Source organism: Salvelinus alpinus, chromosome 9, assembly GCF_045679555.1.
Source record: "Salvelinus alpinus chromosome 9, SLU_Salpinus.1, whole genome shotgun sequence".
NCBI lineage: Eukaryota > Metazoa > Chordata > Actinopteri > Salmoniformes > Salmonidae > Salvelinus > Salvelinus alpinus.
This window is the reverse complement of record NC_092094.1, coordinates 24,649,307-24,670,631: the sequence shown is the minus strand read 5'-3', so window position 1 is coordinate 24,670,631 and position 21,325 is coordinate 24,649,307. Positions and strand designations below refer to the sequence as shown.

At 40.8% G+C, this 21,325-nt stretch overlaps 1 protein-coding gene across 5 annotated transcripts in view; it reads left to right on the top strand.

The window, feature by feature from the left end:
- Nucleotides 1-21,325, top strand: part of LOC139584537 (casein kinase I-like) — a 56,206-nt gene that overhangs the window by 14,734 nt on the left and 20,147 nt on the right. For 4 of the 5 annotated variants that reach the window (XM_071416523.1, XM_071416521.1, XM_071416522.1 and 1 more), the window contains exons 4-6: nt 1,654-1,723; nt 19,616-19,767; nt 19,896-20,130. In XM_071416523.1, coding sequence (XP_071272624.1) covers nt 1,654-1,723; nt 19,616-19,767; nt 19,896-20,130 — 457 coding nt within the window. Of the gene's footprint in view, nt 1-1,653; nt 1,724-6,370; nt 6,610-19,615; nt 19,768-19,895; nt 20,131-21,325 lie in introns of those variants that run through there. The other variant, XM_071416524.1, reaches the window with a different exon arrangement.

Sequence of the window (21,325 nt, the reverse complement as noted above, 5' to 3'; positions counted from 1 at the left end):
GTCTGAAGTCGCCAGAGTAATGGGCCTGCCTCCTCTGCTCGGAGAAGAGGGGGAGGAGCAGACGGGCCAAGAACGAACTGAAGAAAAAAACACAAGGAAATCAAGATAACAGTGGCAGCTGTACAAATAACTTATCCAAAGGGCTTTGACTTTTCAAACATGGCAGAAAGCTAACACAATATGATGCCCCGTCACCTTATTAATTCAGTCACTTACTAAGATAACACGACCCCTGAGTTGAACTTGCTAACGCAGAGTTCTGCGTTTTTTTCGCGCAGGAAAAATATATAAAACGCATAACAAATACCTTGCTGCATTTTGTAAGCATAGATCTAAAATACTACTTGTTGTAATTTCTGCTCGGCATCCAACTAATTTTGTGCTTCAGTTGCGCTTCTAAATTCTGAGAATTCACAAAATGTGCATTCTATCAGCAAGACGGGGCTCTGACTGGTGTGTAGCTACATTTCTCCAGTACTTTTCTCGTAAAATGCAAGATGAGCTGATTTAATTAAACAAAACAATAGGAAATATAGCTGGCTACGTTCTTTCTATGATAGGCCTAAACATTAGAAATATGATGGTCATGCGTCGTTTTTGCAAAAAATACCTTGCATTTTCATTAATCTCATTTACTTGTGGCTGCCATTCAAATAGCGTTGCACTTCTGTAGTCATCTGATGAAAAATGAAGCTGTTTTCTGCTGAATGAGTTGCACTAATGTATCTTCTGTGAAGGAAAACTATAGTTGCATGACCCTGATCACTCTATTGAAAAAATAATAATAATTTGACTTTCAATATAAAACACGACCCCTGTAAATACACTGCTGGACCTGCTCCCGTTTTCTCCCATTGTGCTATTTACAATCAAACGTGACTGGCTCAGCTGTTCTGGGGAGCTACTTAATTTTGATTTTATTTAACCGTTATTTAGCTAGGCAAGTCAGTTAAGAACAAAATCTTATTTTAATATTTTTTTATTTATTTAACATTTATTTGCTTTCTTGGCCAGGTTGCAGTTGTAAATGAGAACTTGTTCTCAACTGGCCTACCTGGTGAAATAAAATGAATGTAAACATTGTAAAATAAAAATGACGGTCTACCCCAGCCAAACCCTCCCCTAACCGGGACAACGCTGGGCCAATTGTGCGCTGCCCTATACTTAAACTTCATAATGTAAAATAATGTGACCGGTGAAATGAAGAACGCAATCTGCTTCATCTCCTAATGCATTGCACAAGTTGACTGCAGGTATTTACTTAGAGATATACAAATATTAAGATGTACTGAAAAACTAAAAAATTGTTTCAACCGTATTGAAAAACCATCCCATTGCTATTTTCAAATACCCCGGTATACCACCCAAGCGTTATTTCTGATTATTTCCCTTATGAGATTATCCTCTTTCTAAAGTGAATTGACCCAATGAGCAGCTATCAAAATCATGATATATTTTATTAAAAAAATATTTATTTTAATAGTCAACTACATGCTAATTAATGAGTTTCTGAATCTTAATTTGAAAGTAATTTGTTTGAATGATAATTAATTTAAATAATTTTCCTATTTGTTGTAGGTGTAATTCATGTTGTGTATTGAATGAAAAGCCCACCTTCAACTGAAGTGTTTCCTTTTTGTATTATTCTTTCAGGAACCAATCAAATCAAGGGCACCACAGCTGCATTTGGAGTACCGGTTTTACAAAACATTAGGCAGCACAGGTAAAACCTCCACTCTTCTATCCACCCTTTTATCTCCATCCTCTCTTCCTCTTTTCCGTCTCATTGATCACTCCTACTGACTTGAGGTCACTTCAGATTGGTGAGGTTCTGTATGAAGACTGTGTCCATTCTTAAAGGGTAGGGAGCGTAAACGTAACATATGGATTTGCATTAATATACGCATCAGAAGTCCCAATGCAAAGTTACACCTCACATTTCTATTTTTTTAGTTATTACATGCAATCGACGAAAATGCCAAAGTCATGCCAGAATTGATTTTGCAAGGTGTAACGCAATTGAGAGTACTGGTCAAGCCAGCCTATTCCCAAAATTGTAAACGCCAACAGAAATAACTTTAAATGTGTAACTTCAAATAAAACCAAATAATTTGCAGTCATGACTACTCGTTTCAATTTCATTTTCAGCCAACTTGCAAGTAAATACTTTACGAATATTGTTACAAATCAGCTTGCAAGGTTGCTAGCCAGCTAACATTAGCCCTACCAGCCTTCTAGCGTTACATTAGCACTGCATGAGTCTGCCATTTGCTATCAACACCTAGCTTACAGCTACATTAAAGTAAGCCGACGCTTTGGAAATACGTAACGCCATCTAACCAGTTATCAAATAATGTTACAGGTATATGAGGTTCTTGGTCAGCCAGCAAAATTGAATTATTTTAGCTTGCTAGCCAGCTAACTTGTCTAGCTAGCCAATCACCACGGTCGACATAGCTCAGTAATTTAGTAAGCCAGAGAACAACACCAACTAGTCTAGCACAGGCAGGAACCCACAGAACACAACAACAAAAAAGTAAAGTGAGGCAAGTCTTGACGGTTGCGTTAGCTACCAAAGAAAAGCCAAGGAAAGAGGCCCTACAGAGGGAGAGGCCGCTAATTCAATATAGTGAGGGAATAGTCCAGAAGACTGCATTGGGCATAGGGGAAGAGTCCAGGCAGATGGTAATGATCATGTCAGTCCAGCTACTATAGCGCACTAGTACTAAGCCAAGGTTGAAAAACTCAGGTAGCCTACTTCACGGAGATCACGCGGCCCCCACATGTGGGGAATCTGATTGCTTGTTTAGATCACACCTCTTCGTGATTGGTGGATTGTAGCTCACCAATGCCAACACACTCTGCATGGCTAGTGGCTAACGTTAACCAGCTCGAGCTAGCTAACGCAGAGTAGATTTTCCATATGACATTGCGAAATATTGCATTGTGGTTAGTTTAGAAGATATTCCCCAATGGTGGAACAAACTCCCTCACGACGCCAGGTCAGCGGAGTCAATCACCACCTTCCGGAGACACCTGAAACCCCACCTCTTTAAGGAATACCTAGGATAGGATAAAGTAATCCTTCTAACCCCCCCCCCCCTTAAAAGAGTTAGATGCACTATTGTAAAGTGGTTGTTCCACTGGATATCATAAGGTGAATGCACCAATTTGTAAGTCGCTCTGGATAAGAGCGTCTGCTAAATGACTTAAATGTAAATGTATTCGGAAATAAGTTAAATATGTAAAACCCCCAAAACATAACTTTTTGTAGTTGTAGTAACAATCTGGTTACCTAAGTTACTAAGTATTTTACTACAATGTGTTAATTTGGTGTGTAAAAACTCATGATTCCTACCCTTTAATTGTCGCACGAAAGAAATTACCAAGCTCTTCTGTTTTGGAAATTTCACCGTGCCTCAGTGTCTGACAGGTTGAAGGCCCTCAATAGTAATCAATGGCACTGTGCGTATGTTAGGGCTGCACAATGAATCAAATTTACATCAATCTCAATATTGACATGCAATATCCATTTTGCAAGAGATTCATATTGTATTAAATAGTTTTGAAACGCCACAGTCGCATGTGTAACGTCCGATTTGATAATCTACTTTTTTTTTTCATCTTGCAACTGCTTCCCACATACAGCAAGCCTTGCCCCTCACTCAAGCAGAAAAGTTCCTCCTCCTTGCTGTTAGATCTACTTTAAAGTAGAAGTTCATTTATTTATGTTTTACAACCAAATCAAACGTTTTGATGTAAATTGAATGTTATCAAAGGGTCCAGACACCTTTTTGTGTTAATACACATGTTTTTGAGAAATTTACCCCAAACAGCAAATCACTTCCTCATCCTTGTTGTGTAGTATGGAGGCCCCGAAAAAACATGAACAAAGGCTCCAAAAACACCCAAATACGTCCTTTTGGTAATAGTGATGCAGGTCTTTAGATGTTGTACACATTAAATTGTCATTCCAGACTTTATCCGCAACGTTATATTCCATTTTCCTGTGACTCAAGCTATACTTCTTCGTCCGTTCTACAGATAAAGGAAACACTTGAGTAAATGAGGGATACAAAGTAGAATCATATATATATTTATTTTAAATTTCTGTTAGATTTTTTTGGGGCCAATATCGTGCAGCCCTAGTGTGTGAGTGCTGTCCTCTTTCAGGTTGCTCACACAGAATACCTGAATGTCAGACATTATATTGCTCCACAATATTTAGGCTTGCAAGGACATGGTCATGTTTTGCAAGTGTAAAGTATTTTTGTGGTTCTCCGTGTTGTGGTTGGAACGGTTGCTTGGGAATGAGCTTGAGATCTTTCTCTTCCATACACGTACATTAGTCTCTCCCACACAGACACCTCAGTCAATTTGCTACACACTTGTGTCGCTCGACTCGTCTTTGAGTCTCAGGCTCAGATGCAGAAAGTAGCACTGGTCCTGTGGTGTTGATGACACACCTGCAGAACCTCTGCGGGAGGCGACACGTTGCCTTGACGTCTCCCTGAATACACTGCTGAGACTGCTGTCGCTTCCCTTTAACAGTAAGTGCTATTTTACAAACCACACCAAAAATGTTTTTAATAAAGTCTGACATATAATTATATGGCTGTAGTTATGTGTTTATTTATTATCTTTTTATAAGTCTGGTGATGGTGATCACCTTACTATTTTTCCGAATATTATTCCAGTTCTATATGGGATGACTGCTTTCTGTTTGACACCCCCCACCCTACCCCATTCGCTGAAAACAGTTAGAGGGCAGGTTGACGTTTGTCATGAATCTTGCCCTGGAGGCAGAACTGAGCGATTTCCGCTAGATGGGCCAGCTGCAAAGTCTAAACTGGCTATATTGTTCAAATTCATGCAAACAAAAATTAGTTTTTTGCTCTTTAATCTAAGATTAGGGGTTAGGCATTCCGGTTAGCCGTGTGGTTAGTTTTAAAATCAGATTTTATGACTTAGCTAGTGCTCTGCAGACCTGCCTTCAGAACAAGATTCATTACTAAAAACGATAACCTGCTACAGGAAGTGCAGTCTGGTGTGACACAGCTTCCCGTGTTACCTTTGCATGCAAGCCATTGAAAGAAGCAGTGTTTACCCATAGTGTTACTGTAAGCACTGGGGGAAAGCATATTTAGATCTCGAATATAAGGTCTTGCACAAGTGGGTTGAGGTAATTTCCTCTTGGGTAGTGTTGGCTAAGCAACTGTCATAAATCAATGAACTGATAAATCCATCAATGGGTACATCAGTCACATTTGTAATACACAGTCAGCTAAGCAGTCAGGGAGAATTGAAAATTCCTAGGCGCAATATGCCAAAACTAGTATTGTTCATCCTATCACTTTTTCTCCATCTTCTTTATAAATAGTGAGCCAACATGTTTTCAGCACTTATTTCCTTGACTGATTTTTCTCATCGCTCTCTGTTGTCCCTCTACAGCAGACATGGTGAGCAATATGTTCGGTACATTGAATTGCAATACATTGAGAATCGAAATACATATCGTATCGGCACCTTAGTATTGTGATATCATGTTGTGAGGTCCCTGGCAATTGCCAGCCCTGGTTCGCACTGGGTTTTAATAGTCGCTACTACTGCCTACAATAGCATACACTTCAAACAGTGCCTACATACAGATAACACTGCCTCTACTTTCTTTACTCAATGGTAAAGGTTTTGTATGTGAGCCTGTGAGGGTATTGTGTCGCTGTAAAAGCTAGTCTCCAACCCATTCTGCCATACAATGTGATTTTAATTATTTTTTTTGCCACATACTCCATTGATGTCCCCGCCGTATGCCACTGCATGTGAAATGAAAGTTGCATAACATGTCACTTGTGACTCATCTCCCGGCTTTGATCAGTAGCTTCGCCCGGGAGATCCTCACAGCTCCAGTGGAAGTTCACGGCAGTGTTTTCCTCTCTGCTGTGCAGCATTATAAATCACAGATTTCCCCATCAAAGCCTAAATCACAGTAAAGCCTTTGCTTTTGAAAGCAATTTTGGAGTGAATAGCACATGTTTGAGATATTGGTAGAAAGCTTGTGGCCTAAAAGTCCCACTGAGTGTTTTATAGGGCTGTGACGATACCAGTATTGCAATGTCAACAAAAAAGGAGATGCTCGTGGACTGCAGGAAACAGCAGGATAGGGAGCGCACCCCCCCCCCATCCACATTGACGGGACAGTAGTGGAGAAGGTGGAATGTTTTTTTAAGTTCCTTGGCGTACACATCAAGGACAAACTGAAATGGTCCACCCACACAGACAGCGTGGTGAAGAAGGCGCAACAGCGCCTCTTCAACCTCAGGAGGCTGAAGAAATTTGGCTTGTCACCAAAAACACTCTCAAACTTTTACAGATGCACAATCGAGAGCATCCTGTCGGGCTGTATCACCGCCTGGTATGGCAACTGCTCCGCCCACAACCGTAAGGCTCTCCAGAGGGTAGTGAGGTCTGCACAACGCATCACCGGGGGCAAACTACCTGCCCTCCAGGACATCTACACCACCCTATGTCACAGGAAGGCCAAAAAGATCATGAAGGACAACAACCGCCCGAGCCACTGCCTGTTCACCCCGCTATCATCCAGAAGGCGAGGTCAGTACAGGTGCATCAAAGCTGGGACCGAGAGACTGAAAAACAGCTATCTCAAGTAGAGGTTGACCGATTATGATTTTTCAACGCCGATAACGGTTATTGGTGGACCAAAAAAAGCTGATACCGATTAATCAACCGTTTTTTTAAATTTAAATATTTTTATTTGTTTGTAATAATGACAATTACAACAATACTGAATGAACACTTATTTTAACTTAATATAATACATCAATAAAATCAACTTAGCCTCAAATAAATAATGAAACATGTTCAATTTGGTTTAAATAATGCAAAAACAAAGTGTTGGAGAAGAAAGTAAAAGTGCAATATGTGCCATGTAAGAAAGCTAACGTTTAAGTTCCTTGCTCAGAACATGAGAACATATGAAAGTGTAACAGTTTAACTTTAGTCCGTCCCCTCGCCCCGGGCGCGAACCAGGGACCCTCTGCACACATCAACAACAGTCACCCACGAAGCATCGTTACCCATCGCTCCACAAAAGCCGCGGCCCTTGCAAAGCAAGGGGAATAACTACTCCAAGTCTCAGAGCGAGTGACGTTTGAAACGCTATTAGCGCGCACCCCGCTAACTAGCTAGCCATTTCACATCGGTTACACCAGCCTAATCTCGGGAGTTGATAGGCTTGAAGTCATAAACAGCTCAATGCTTGAAGCACAGCGACGAGCTGCTGGCAAACGCACGAAAGTGCTGTTGAATGAATGCTTACGAGCCTGCTGCTGCCTACCATCGCTCAGTCAGACTGCTCTATCAAATCATAGACTTAATTATAACATAATAAAACACAGAAATACGAGCCTTTGGTCATTAATATGGTCGAATCCGGAAACTATCATTGAGAAAACAAAGCGTTTATTCTTTCAGTGAAATACGGAACGGTTCCGTATTTTATCTAATGGGTGGCATCCCTAAGTCTAAATATTGCTGTTACATTGTAGAACCTTCAATGTTATGTCATAATTATGTACAATTCTGGCAAATTAATTACGGTCTTTGTTAGGAATAAATAGACTTCACACAGTTCGCAACGAGCCAGGCGCCCCAAACTGCTCATATACCCTGACTGCTTGCACGGAACGCAAGAGAAGTGACACAATGTCCCTAGTTAAAATAAATTAATGTTAGCAGGCAATATTAACTAAATATGCAGGTTTAAAAATATATACTTGTGTATTGATTTTAAAGAAAGGCATTGATGTTTAGGTACACATTGGTGCAACGCCAGTGCTTTTTTTCGCGAATGTGCTTGTTAAATCATCACCTGTTTGGCATAGTAGGCTGTGATTCGATGAAAAATTAATAGGCACCGCATTGGTTATATGCAACGCAGGACACGCTAGATAAACTAGTAATATCATCAACCATGTGTAGTTAACTAGTGATTATGTTAAGATTGTTTTTTTATAAGATAAGTTTAATGCTCGCTAGCAACTTACCTTGGCTTCTTGCTGCCCTCGCGTAACAGGTAGTCAGCCTACCACGCAGTCTCCTCGTGGAGTGCAATGTAAGGCAGGTGGTTAGAGCGTTGGACTAGTAACCGGAAGTTTGCAAAAACTAATCCCCGAGCTGACAAGGTAAATCTGTCATTCTGCCCCTGAACATGGCAGTTAACCCGTTCCTAGGCCGTCATTGAAAATAAGAATGTGTTCTTAACTGACTTGCCTAGTTAAATAAAGGTGTAAAAAAAATCCACAATCGGTGTCCAGAAATAACGATTACCAATTGTTATGAAAACTTGAAATCGGCCCTAATTAATCGGCCATTCCGATTAATCGGTCGACCTCTAATCTCAAGGCCATCAGACTAACATTGAGTGGCTGCTGCCAACATACTGACTCAAATCTCTAGCCACTTTAATAATTAAAAATTGGATGTAATAAATGTATCACTAATCACTTTAAACAATGCCACTTTATATAATGTTTAGATACCCTACATTACTCATCTACTCTACTCTAGACCATCTACTGCATCATGCCTATGCCGGCCATCGCTCATCCATATATTTATATGTACAGATTCTTATTCATTCCTTTACACGTGTGTGTGTGTAAGGTAGTTGTTGTGAAATTGTTAGATATTACTGCATGGTCGGAACTAGAAGCACAAGCATTTCGCTACACTCGCGTTAACATCTGCTAACCATGTATATGTGACCAATAAAATTTGATTTTAGTTTTTTTATGGCATAAGTAAAACACGAAGTAGACAACTCTTAGGTCTTTTAAAAACCTGCTGTATGTAAAATATTGTGTGCTATAGTATGGAGTGCTTTTCAGTGCCAACATAAATTGTATTTGAATTTGTGTTACGATATTACCTTTGCAATTTAATATTTTTTCATCTTTAATGCACATATTGAAAAATTTTATTCATAAATTGAACTTGTATTTCATGATTTGAATCTGAATTGAATGAATATTAAGTTCAGGTTTCAAATAAAATATTAATGTAATTTTATATTCAAATTAAATATTTATTAAGTTTCAATATGGTAGATATTGAATTCATTATTTATGAAGTTTACAAACCATTTCAAGGTAATTATATATATATACACAAACACACACACATACTGTTGAAGTTTACATATACCTTAGCCAAATACATTTAAACTCAGTTTCACAATTCCTGACATTTAATCAGAGTAAAAATTACCTGTCTTAGGTCAGTTACCATCACCACTTCGTTTAAAAAATGTGAAATGTCAGAATGATAGTAGAGAGAGTGATTTATTTCTTTCATCACATTTCCAGTGGGTCAGAAGTTTACATGCACTCAATTAGTATTTGGTAGCATTGCCTTTAAATTGTTTAACTTCTTATGGCTTGGGGGCAGTATTGAGTAGCTTGGATAAATAAGGTGCCCAGAGTAAACTGCCTGATACTCATGCCCAGAAGCTAAGATATGCATATTATTAGTAGATTTGGATAGAAAACACTGAAGTTTATAAAACTGTTTGAATGATGTCTGTGAGTATAACATAACTCATATGGCAGGCAAAAACCTGAGAAAAAAATCCAACCAGGAAGTGGGAATCTGAGGTTTGTAGTTTTTCAACTCTTTGCCTATCCAAGATACAGTGGAAATTTGGTTCGATTGCACTTCCTAAGCCTTCCACTGGTCTTTAGAACCTTGTTTCAGGCTTCTACTGTAAAGCAGGAGAGAATAAGAGCTGATTGAGTAAATGGTCTGCCAGAAGGCCATGAGCTCATTCAGGCGCGCTCCCGTGAGAGGTAGCTGCGTTCCTTTTCATTTCTAAAGACAAAGGAATTCTCCGGTTGAAACATTGACGATTTATGTCAATAACATCTTAAAGATTGATTCTATACATCGTTTGACATGTTTCTACGAACTGTAATGGAATGTTTTTACTTTTCGTCTGGCCTGCGCGTCGTGAATTTGGATTTGTGAACTGAAGGCGCGAACAAAAAGGAGGTATTTGGACATAAATTATGGACTTTATCGAACAAAACAAACATTTATTGTGGAACTGCGATTTCCCGGGAGTGCATTCTGATGATCATCAAAGGTAAGTGAATATTTATAATGCCATTTCTGACTTCTGTTGACTACACAACATCTACATCAACATCTACATGTATGGCTTGCTTTTGTGTCTGAGCACCGTACTCAGATTATTGCATGGTGTGCTTTTTCCGTAAAGCTTTTTTGAAATCTGACACAGCGGTTGCATTAAGGAGAAGTTTATCTAAAGTTCCATGTATAACACTTGTGTCTTTTATCAATGTTTATTATGAGTATTTCTGTAAATTGATGTGGCTCTGTGCAAAATCACCGGATGTTTTGGAGGCAAAAACAAGCAGAAAGAGAAAAAAAAGTGCGTGCGAGCAAGGAACACAACGCGCCAATGTAAACTAAGATTTTTTTTGATATAAATATTTACTTTATCGAACAAAACATACATGTATTGTGTAACATGAAGTCCTATGAGTGTCATCTGATGAAGATCATCAAAGGTTAGTGATTACTTTTTTCTCTTTCTGCTTTTTGTGACTCCTCTCTTTGGCTGGAAAAATGGCTGTTTTTCTGTGACTAGGTACTGACCTAACATAATCAAAAATGGTGTGCTTTCGTCGTAAAGCCTTTTTGAAATCGGACACTGTGGTAGCATTAACAACGAGTTTATCTTTAAAATGGTGTAAAATACTTGTATGTTTGAGGAATTTTAATTATGAGATATCTGTTTGAATTTGGCGCCCTGCACTTTCACTGGCTGTTGTCATGTCGATCCCGTTAACAGGATCTCAGCCGTAAGAAGTTAACTTGGGTCGAACGTTTAGGGTAGCCTTCCACAAGCTTCCCACAACAAATTGGGTGGATTTTGGCCCATTCCTCCTGACAGCTGGTGTAACTGAAAAAGGTTTGTAGGCCTCCTTGCTCGCACACACTTTTTTAAAATTCTGCCAACAAATTTTCTATAGGATTGAGGTCAGGGCTTTGTGATGGCCACTCCAATACCTTGACTATGTTATGCTTAAGCCATTTTGCCACAACTTTGGAAGTATGCTTGGGGTCATTGTCCATTTGGAAGACCCATTTGCGACCAAGCTTTAACTTCCCGACTGATGTCTTGAGATGTTGCTTCAATATATCCACGTAATTTCCCTTCCTCATGAAACCATCTATTTTGTGAAGTGCACAAGTCCCTCCTGCAGCAAAGCACCCCCACAACATGATGCTGCCACCCTCGTGCTTCACGGTTGGGATGGTGTTCTTCGGCTTGCAAGGCTCCCCCTTTTTCCTCCAAACATAACGATGGTCATTATGGCCAAACAGTTTCATTTTTGTTTCATCAGACCAGGGGACATTTCTCCAAAAACTACGATCTTTGTCCCCGTGTGCAGTTGCAAACCGTAGTCTGTCTTTTTTTATGGCAGTTTTGGAGCAGTGGCTTCTTCCTTGCTGAGCGGCCTTTCAGGTTATGTCGATATAGGACTCGTTTTTACTGTGGATATAGATTTTTGTACCCGTTTCCTTCAGCATCTTCACAAGGTCCTTTGCTGCTGTTCTGGGATTGATTTGCACTTTTCGCATCAAAGTACGTTCATCTCTAGGAGACAGAACGCGTCTCCATCCTGAGCGGTGTGACGGCTGCGTCGTCCCATGGTGTTTATACTTGCGTACTATGATTTGTACAGATGAACGTGGTACCTTCAGGCGTTTGGAAATTGCTCCCAAGGATGAACCAGACTTGGAGGTCTACGATTTTTCTTTTGAGGTCTTGGCTGATTTTCTTTTGATTTTCCCATAATGTCAAGCAAAGAGGCACTGAGTTTGAAGTTAGGCCTTGAAATACATCCACAGATACACCTCCTATTGACTCAAATGATGTCAATTAGCCTATCAGAAGCTTCTAAAGCCATGACAATCTTCTGGAATTTTCCGAGCTGTTTAAAGGCACAGTCAACTTAGTGTATGTAAACTTCTGACCCACTGGAATTGTGATAGATTCTGTCTGTAAACAATTGTTGGAAAAATGACTTGTCATGCACAAAGTAGATGTCCTAACCGACTTGCCAAAACTATAGTTTGTTAAGACATTTGTGGAGTAGTTGAAAAAACACGTTTTAATGACTCCAACCGAAGTGTATGTAAACTTCTGACTTCAACTGTATATATATATATATATATATATTCAACTATTTCTTTTAAATCAATGCATCTAAGAAGATGTGTGTGTACTCAATTAGTATTGCCTTTAAATTGTTTGAACTTCTGACCCACTGGGAATGTGATGAAAGAAATAAAAGCTGAAAGAAATAATTCTCTCTACTATTATTCTGACATTTCACATTCTTAAAATAAAGTGGCGATCCTAACTGACAGAAGCCTGATTTTTTTTGTTTTTTTTAACTAGGATTAAATGTCAGGAATTGTGAGACTGAGTTTAAATGTATTTGGCTAAGGTGTATGTAGACTTCAACTGTATGTTCTCATGTTCTGAGCAAGGAACTTAAACGTTAGCTTTTTTACAAGGCACATATTGCACTTTTACTTTATTCTCCAACACTATTGTTTGCATTATTTAAACCAAATTGAACATGTTTCATTATTTATTTGAGACTAATTTAATTTTCTTTATGTATTATATGAAGTTAAATTAAGTGTTCATTGTTCATTCAGTATTGTTGTAATTGTCATTATTACAAATATATATATAAATAAAAATCGGCCGATTTTAATCGGTATCGACTTTTTTTGGTCCTCCAGTAATTGGTATCGGCGTTGAAAAATCATAATCGATTGATCTCTAGTCTGAACCAGTATCTGTGCGATAGAGACCTCGTGAAGGGTCTTGTTACCTCCTTATTAGTATGTAGCTGTGCAGTAAGATGCGTTGATCAGTTGATTGACAGGTGTAGGACTGTAAAACGATTAACTTTCCTCTGGTGTGGATGCTCACCAAAGCTTTAGAGTTATGTAGCCTATAGTTTATCATTCTAGGTATCATAGAAGTTATTGGCTTGGTGGATAGACAGGGCTTTAACTTTGACACAACTAACGTTATCAACAGAACTAGCATACTAGTAAGTCTCGCAAACTTGAATGAAATAAATATAAAATTACACTTACCTATACTCTTATACTTGTTTTCTTCACTTTTATATTGTATTAATTTACTTGTAATTGTTATTTTTTCTCTGGCAAGTTTTCCACCTGCGCGCTGCGGTAGGGAAGTAAAGCGGACGTAGATTCTGTCACTTCCGTTGTTTTGTTATTTTTTTTATGTGGGTGAAACAAATGGAATGCTTACCTTGAATAGTTCATTTGGAATATGAACGTGCTCTCAAGCCACGAGAGGTTCCATATCTCTGACATGCGTTGAGCCATGGCGTGTTGTCGTTGGGACAGTGTATTTTCTGTGTGGGTGTGAAGTATGTTATATGTACAAACCTTTGCTTGACATACATACATACATACATACATACATACATACATACATACATACATACATACATACATACAGACAGAGCTATCATTATTGATGACTAGCTAGGTGACTGAAGCCTGTGATTTTTAGTGTGGGGGTGGATTCATGGTTTGATTGGTTGCGTGTCTCTGGGGAAGCTGACATTTGCTCCTGTATGACTGAATTTATTTTCCCCACACATTTCAAAAGATTAAGAACTCTCATGGCATTAGCAGATTTATATCCCGCCTCTGCTTAAAGTTAATGGACTCTGAGTCCTGTTGCTGTTTTCACCCTTGTAAAACTTGGTGAAAACATGGTTAAAAAACAAATTGGTTTAGGGAGAGGAAGGGGTAAGGTAAAATCGCACTTGTGTTTATTAGTGTGTAGAGGGGAACTGCCGTTAGCCTGTGCTTTGACATGTAGAAGTCAGGTGAACATGTGGCCATTTGCTATTGTGACGTTGTCCTTTCCCAAACATGACATAGAGAGAGGGTGTTCAGGACCATCAGGCTTTTCTCAGGTTATAATAGAGAGTAGAGACCCACTCTTTCTAAAACGTTTTATTTCTCACTTTCTTTCTCTGAAGGTGAATATTATTAATACTTACGCCACCATGCTGTCTCGTTTTGTTTGTGGTGCTGGGAATAAAAGCCCTGTTCAGCTCATTGTAAAAGTACATTTTGGCATTAGGCGGCAGGTAGCCTAGCGGTTAAGAGCTTTGGTCCAGTAACCGAAAGGTTGCTGCTTCGAATCCCAGAGCCGACTAGGTGTAAAATCTGTCGACGTGCCCTTGAGCAAGGCACTTAACCCTAATCGCTTCTGTAAGTCGCTCTATATAAGAGCATCTGCTAAATGACTAAAATGTGAATGTTAAAAATGCAGTACTTTTTTTCTCTTGCACTCTCACCCCAATAAAGTCACTGATGCACCCAGCACTGTATCATTCCCGGAACCCCAATGTCTAGGATACTGCTGCACTACTCCAGTCAGTCCAGAATAACGTAGTTGTGCTGTACAGATGAGTGTTCCCTCTTCTCCTGAGACCCAGCAATTCATTTTTGTCCTCAAGTGGACATCAGTTCTTGGTCCATATCCATGAGGCCATACAAGCCACTATTAAGTCCTGTTGTCCCTTAGAGAGGACCTTCTGGGCTTTTCAATGATATCACGTGTGGGGGTGTGACGTGACAATTTTATCTTCCTGGTTCTTTAAAAAATGGCTGCCTTCAAAATTAGCACATTTTGTGGAAATTTGAAAAAGAGGTTGTGCAATTAATTACAATTTTTGTGAGTTTGATATTAAAATTATTTCTAGGAAGTGAATATCTCAGGAATGGTTAAGTGAGTTGTCACCTACTGTACCCGTTGTTTGTAATGTAATTTGTTTTGGACAATTTTGCACTTAAATTGTGTGTGTGTGTGTGCATACATACAGTTGGAAGTTTACATACACTTAGGTTGGGGTCATTAACTCGTTTTTCATACATACATATTTCACATTCTTAAAATAAAGTGGTGATCCTAACTGACCTAAGACAGAATTTTTAGTAGGATTAAATGTCAGGATATGTGAAAACTGAGTTTAAATGCATTTGGCTAAGGTGTATGTAAACATCCGACTTCTACTGTACATACATACAGTTGAAGTCGGAAGTTTACATACACCTTAGCCAAAGGCATTTAAACTCAGTTTTAGCACATCCACCCCCCTTTTTCTCAAAACATAACGATGGTCATTATGGCCAAACAGTTCTATTTTTGTTTCATTAGACCAGAGGACATTTCTCCAAAAAGTATGATCTTTGTCCCCATGTACAGTTGCAAAGCGTAGTCTGGCTTTTTTATGGCGGTTTTGGAGCAGTGGCTTCTTCCTTGCTGAGCGGTCTTTCTGGTTATGTCGATATAGGACTCATTTTACTGTGGATATAGATACTTTTGTACCTGTTCCCTCCAGCATCTTAACAAGGTCCTTTGCTGTTGTTCTGGGATTGATTTGCCCTTTTCGCACCAAAGCACGTTCATCTCTAGGAGAAAGAACGCGTCTCCATCCTCAGCGGTATGACGGCTACGTGGTCCGATGGTGTTTATACTTGCGTATATTGTTTGTACAGATGAACGTGGTACCTTCAGCCGTTTGGAAATTGCTTCCAAGGATGAACCAGAATTGTGGAGGTCTACACATTTTTTTTCCTGAGGTCTTGGCTGATTTCTTTTGATTTTCCCATGATGTCAAGCAATGAGGCACTGCGTTTGAAGGTAGGCCTTGAAATATATCCACAGGTACACCTCCAATTGACTCAAATGATGTCAATTAGCCTACCAGAAGCTTCTAAAGCCATGACATCATTTTATGGAATTTTCCAAGCTGTTTGAAGGCACAGTCAACTTAGTGTATGCAAACTTCTGACCAACTGGAATTGTGATTAAGTGAAATAATCTGTAAACAATTGTTGTAAAAATTACTTGTCAGGCACAAAGTAGATGTACTAACCGACTTGCCAAAACTATGGTTTGTTAACAAGAAATTTGTGGAGTGGTTGAAAAATGAGTTTTAATGACTCCATCCGAAGTGTATGTAAACTTCCGACTTCAACTGTACATACATACATACATATATACATACATACAGTACCAGTCAAAAGTTGACACACCTACTCATTCAACGATTTTTCTTTATTTTTACTATTTTCTACATTGTAGAATAATAGTGCAGTCATCAAAACTCTGAAATAACACACATGGAATCATGTAGTAACCAATTAAGTGTTAAACAAAGCTGGGCTCAGCTTGTTCAAGAAACCTCACACCAGTGATGTTTTTGTCAGGTTGTAATCCCAACAGATTTATCCACTCTAGAATTACCAAATTGTATCCCTCCACCCCATGCAATTTATCAGCTTGCCGCAAGCTTCTCCGTTATTAATCGGTTTTAGCAAAAATTCTCCTCTACTGTCGAATTGTTTTGCGCTACTGGCTATGGAAAAGGAGGTTCTAGTTGAGTTTCATGACCCTTATTATTAGCTTCCCCAGGTTCCTCTGGGCAGCATCCCCCTCTGTTCCTCCTGAGATGGATACAGCAGATGGCCTCCAATGGCTGCAACATACAATTCAGTACAACACTGCGACATGACAAACCCCAACCTAACAGCTTGGGCCTTCTTTAGATGCCACCTGTGAAGTGCTGAGACGAGCAGTAGTTATAATTTGCACTAGTCCTGCATGTGACTAAGACAAACTACATTTAAAATATATATAAATGCAACATGTAAAGTGTTGGTTTCATGAGCCAAAACAAAACATACCAAAGATTTTTCATATGCACAAAAAGCGTTTTACCACTGTAGTGTCTGCAAACTTGATGATTGAGTTGGAGGCGTGCATGGCCACGCAGTCGTGGGTGAACAGGAGAGGGCTCAGAACGCACCCTTGTGGGGCCCCAGTGTTGAGGATCAGCGGGGTGGAGATGTTGTTTCCTACCCTCACCACCTGGAGGCGGCCCGTCAGGAAGTCCAGTACCCAGTTGCACAGGGCGGGGTCGAGACCCAGGGTCTCGAGCTTGATGATGAGTTTGGAGGGTACTATGGTGTTAAATGCTGAGCTGTAGTCGATGAACAGCATTCTCACATAGGTATTCCTCTTGTCCAGATGGGTTATGGCAGTGTTGTTGCAATTGCGTCGTCTGTGGACCTATTGGGGCGGTAAGCAAATTGGAGTGGGTCTAGGGTGTCAGGTAGGGTGGAGGTGATATGGTCCTTGACTAGTCTCTCAAAGCACTTCATGATGACGGAAATGAGTGCTACGGGGCGGTAGTCGTTTAGCTCAGTTACCTTAGCTTTCTTGGGAACAGGAACAATGGTGGCCCTCTTGAAGCATGTGGGAACAGCAGACTGGGATAAGGATTGATTGAATATGTCCGTAAACACACCAGCCAGCTGGTCTGCGCATGCTCTGAGGACGCGGCTGGCGATTCCGTCTGGGCCTGCAGCCCTGCGAGGGTTAACACGTTTAAATGTTTTACTCACGTCGGCTGCAGTGAAGGAGAGTCTGCAGGTTTTGGTAGCGGGCCGTGTCAGTAGCACTGTATTGTCCTCAAAGCGAACAAAAAAGTTGTTTAGTCTGTCTGGGAGCAAGACATCCTGGTCCACGACGGAGCTTTTTTTTTGTAATCCGTGATTGACTGTAGACCCTGCCACATACCTCTTGTGTCTGAGCCGTTGAATTGTGACTCTACTTTGTCTCTATACTGACGCTTAGCTTGTTTGTTTGCCTTGCGGAGGGAATAGCTACACTGTTTGTATTCGGTCATGTTTATGGTCACCTTGCCCTGGTTAAAAGCAGTGGTTTGCGCTTTCAGTTTTGCGCGAATGCTGCCATCAATCCACGGTTTCTGGTTGGGGAATGTTTTAATAGTTGCTGTGGGTACGGCCAATGCACTTGCTAATAAATTCGCTCACCGAATCAGTGTATTCATCAATGTTGTTTGACGCAATGCGGAACATATCCCAATCCACGTGATCGAAGCAATCTTGAAGCGTGGAATCAGATTGGTCGGACCAGCGTTGAACAGACCTGAGCACGGGAGCTTCCTGTTTTAGTCTCTGTCTATAGGCAGGGAGCAACAAAATGGAGTCGTGGTCAGCTTTTCCCGAAAGGAGGGCGGGGGAGGGCCTTATATGCGTCGCGGAAGTTAGAATAACAATGATCCAGGGTTTTACCAGCCCTGGTAGCACAATCGATATGCTGATAGAATTTAGGGAGTCTTGTTTTCAGATTAGCCTTGTTAAAATCCCCAGCTACAATGAATGCAGCCTCAGAATATGTGGTTTCCAGTTTACATAGAGTCAAATAAAGTTCGTTCAGGGCCATCTGTGTCTGCTTGGGGGGGAATAAATGCGGCTGTGATTATAAACGAAGAGAATTCCCTTGGTAGATAATGCGGTCAACATTTGATTGTGAGGAATTCTAAGTCAGGTGAACAGAATGACTCTAGTTCCTGTATGTTGTTATGATCACACCACGTCTCGTTAATCATAAGGCATACCCCCCCCCGCCCCTCTTCTTACCAGAAAGATGCTTGTTTCTGTCGGTGCGATGCGTGAAGAAACCAGCTGGCTGTACCGACTCCGATAGCGTGTCTCGGGTGAGCCATGTTTCCGTGAAGCAAAGAACGTTAGTCTCTTATGTCTCTCTGGAATGCTAACCTTGCTTGGATTTCATCAACCTTGTTGTCAAGAGACTGGACATTGGCGAGTAGTATGCTCGGGAGCGGTGCGCGATGTGCCCGTCTCCGGAGCCTGACCAGAAGACCGCTTCGTCTGCCCCTTTTACGACGTCGTTGTTTTGGTTTGCCGGCTGGGATCCGATCCATTGTCCTGGGTGGTGGGCAAAACACAGGATCCGCTTCGGGAAAGTCGTATTCTTGGTCGTAATGATGGTGAGTTGACATTGCTCTTATATCCAGTAGTTCCTCCCGACTGTATGTAATAAAACCTAAGATTACCTGGGGTACCAATGTAAGAAATAACACATTAAAAAAACAAAATACTGCATAGTCTCCTAGGAACGCGAAGCGAGGCGGCCATCTCTGTTGGCGCCGGAAGTCCCGACGTGTTTCCAGCAACGAACACAATTGCATTTTATCTATGCCAATTTTAATGCACAAAAATTCCATGATGAGATCCTGAGGTCCATTGTGAGGACCGTTTTTTGTTTTTTAAGCTATCTTTCACCATCAGATGCATATCTGTATTCCCAGTCGTGTGAAATCCATTGACTAGGGCCTAATGAATTTATTTGACTGATGTCCTCATATGAGCTGTAACTCAGTAAAATCTTTGAAATTGTTGCTTATTATATTTTTGTTCAGTGTAATTACAGGTAGAGCGTCAAATGGACATGTGAAGTCTACTGCCATGACCTCACGCATATACAAAAAAAATATGAACACTCTGCATAATCTGAACTCCAAATTATGCTGCTCATATGATTATCAACTGATAAGTGGATTCTGTTTAAATGTGACTTCTCTCTCCATCTATCGTTCTCTCTCAGCGGAGGGTCTTCCTCAGGTCTTCTACTTTGGGCCTTGTGGGAAATACAATGCCATGGTGTTGGAGCTGCTGGGTCCCAGTCTAGAAGACCTCTTTGACCTTTGTGACAGGACCTTCTCTCTTAAGACCGTTTTGATGATGGCTATTCAGCTGGTAAGTTCAGTTAGCATCCAAATTACGAAGAATCTTGTTTTCAATAATTATGTGTCTGTTCTGATTGTATTTGCCAGTGTGTCCACTTGTGCATCTGTTTGACTGTCACACACTTCTCCACTCCTCAGCTATCCCGGATGGAGTACGTCCACTCCAAGAACCTCATCTACCGAGACGTGAAGCCAGAGAACTTCCTCATCGGGCGGCAGGGGCACAAGCAGGAGCACATCATCCACATAATTGACTTTGGCCTGGCCAAAGAGTACATCGACCCCGAGACCAAAAAACACATCCCCTACAGGGAACACAAGAGCCTCACAGGGACCGCCCGCTACATGTCTATTAACACCCACTTAGGAAAAGGTAGGGCTACAGTACTGCGCCCCTCTACCACACAACTTAACTTGTCGCCTCAACTTCCCTGAGTGTTACTTACATGGATACAGTATAGGCTGCTCTCTCATATTTGATTGGTTGAACTCTACAATTTGAAAGGCTTTGCCTTTGAGATTTTTGTAACCTGTGTGCATTCGGAAAGCATTCAGACCCCTGGACTTTTCCCACATTTTGTTACATTACAGCCTTATTCTAAAATTGATTAAAAAAATCTCACCAATCTACACACAATACCCCATAATGATAAAGTAAAAACAGGTTTTTAGTAATGTGTGCAAATTTATTACAAATAAAAAAACATTTACATAAGTATCCAGACCCTTTGCTATGAGACTCGAAATTGAGCTCAGGTGCCACCTGTTTCCATTGATCATCCTTGATGTTTCTACAACTTGATTGGTCCACCTGTGGTAAATTCAATTGATTGGTCTTGATTTGGAAAGGCACACATCTGTCTATATAAGGTCCAACTGTTGACAGTGCATGTCAGAGCAACAACCAAGCCAATGAGGTCGAAGGAATTGTCAGTGGAGTGCCGAGACAGGATCGTGTTGAGGCACAGATCTGGGGAAGGGTACCAAAACATTTCTGCAGCATTGAAGATCCCCAAGAACAAAGTGGCCTCGAGCATTCTTAAATAGAAGAAGTTTGGAACCACCAAGACTCTTCCTAGACCTGGCCAAACCTGAGAAATCAGGGGAGAAGGGCCTTGGTCAGAGAGGTGACCAAGAACACAATGGTCACTCTGACAGATCTACAGAGTTCATCTGTGGAGATGGGGGAACCTTCCAGAAGGGCAACGATCTCTGCAGCACTCCACCAATCAGGCCTTTTTGGTAGATCGGAAGCCACTCCTCAGTAAAAGGCACATGACGGCCCGCTTGGACTTTGCCAAAAGTTACCTGAAGGACTCTCAGACCATTAGAAACAAGTTTCTCTGGTCTGATGAAAGCAAGATTGATCTCTGGCCTGAATGCCAAGCATCACGTCTGGAGGAAACCTGGCACCATCCCTATGGTGAATCATGGTGGTGACAGCATCATGCTGTGGGGATGCGTTTCAGCGGCAGGGACTGGGAGGCTAGTCAGGATCGAGGGAAAGATGAACCGAGCAAAGTGCAGAGATCCTTGATGAAAACCTGCTCCAGAGCGCTCAGGACTTC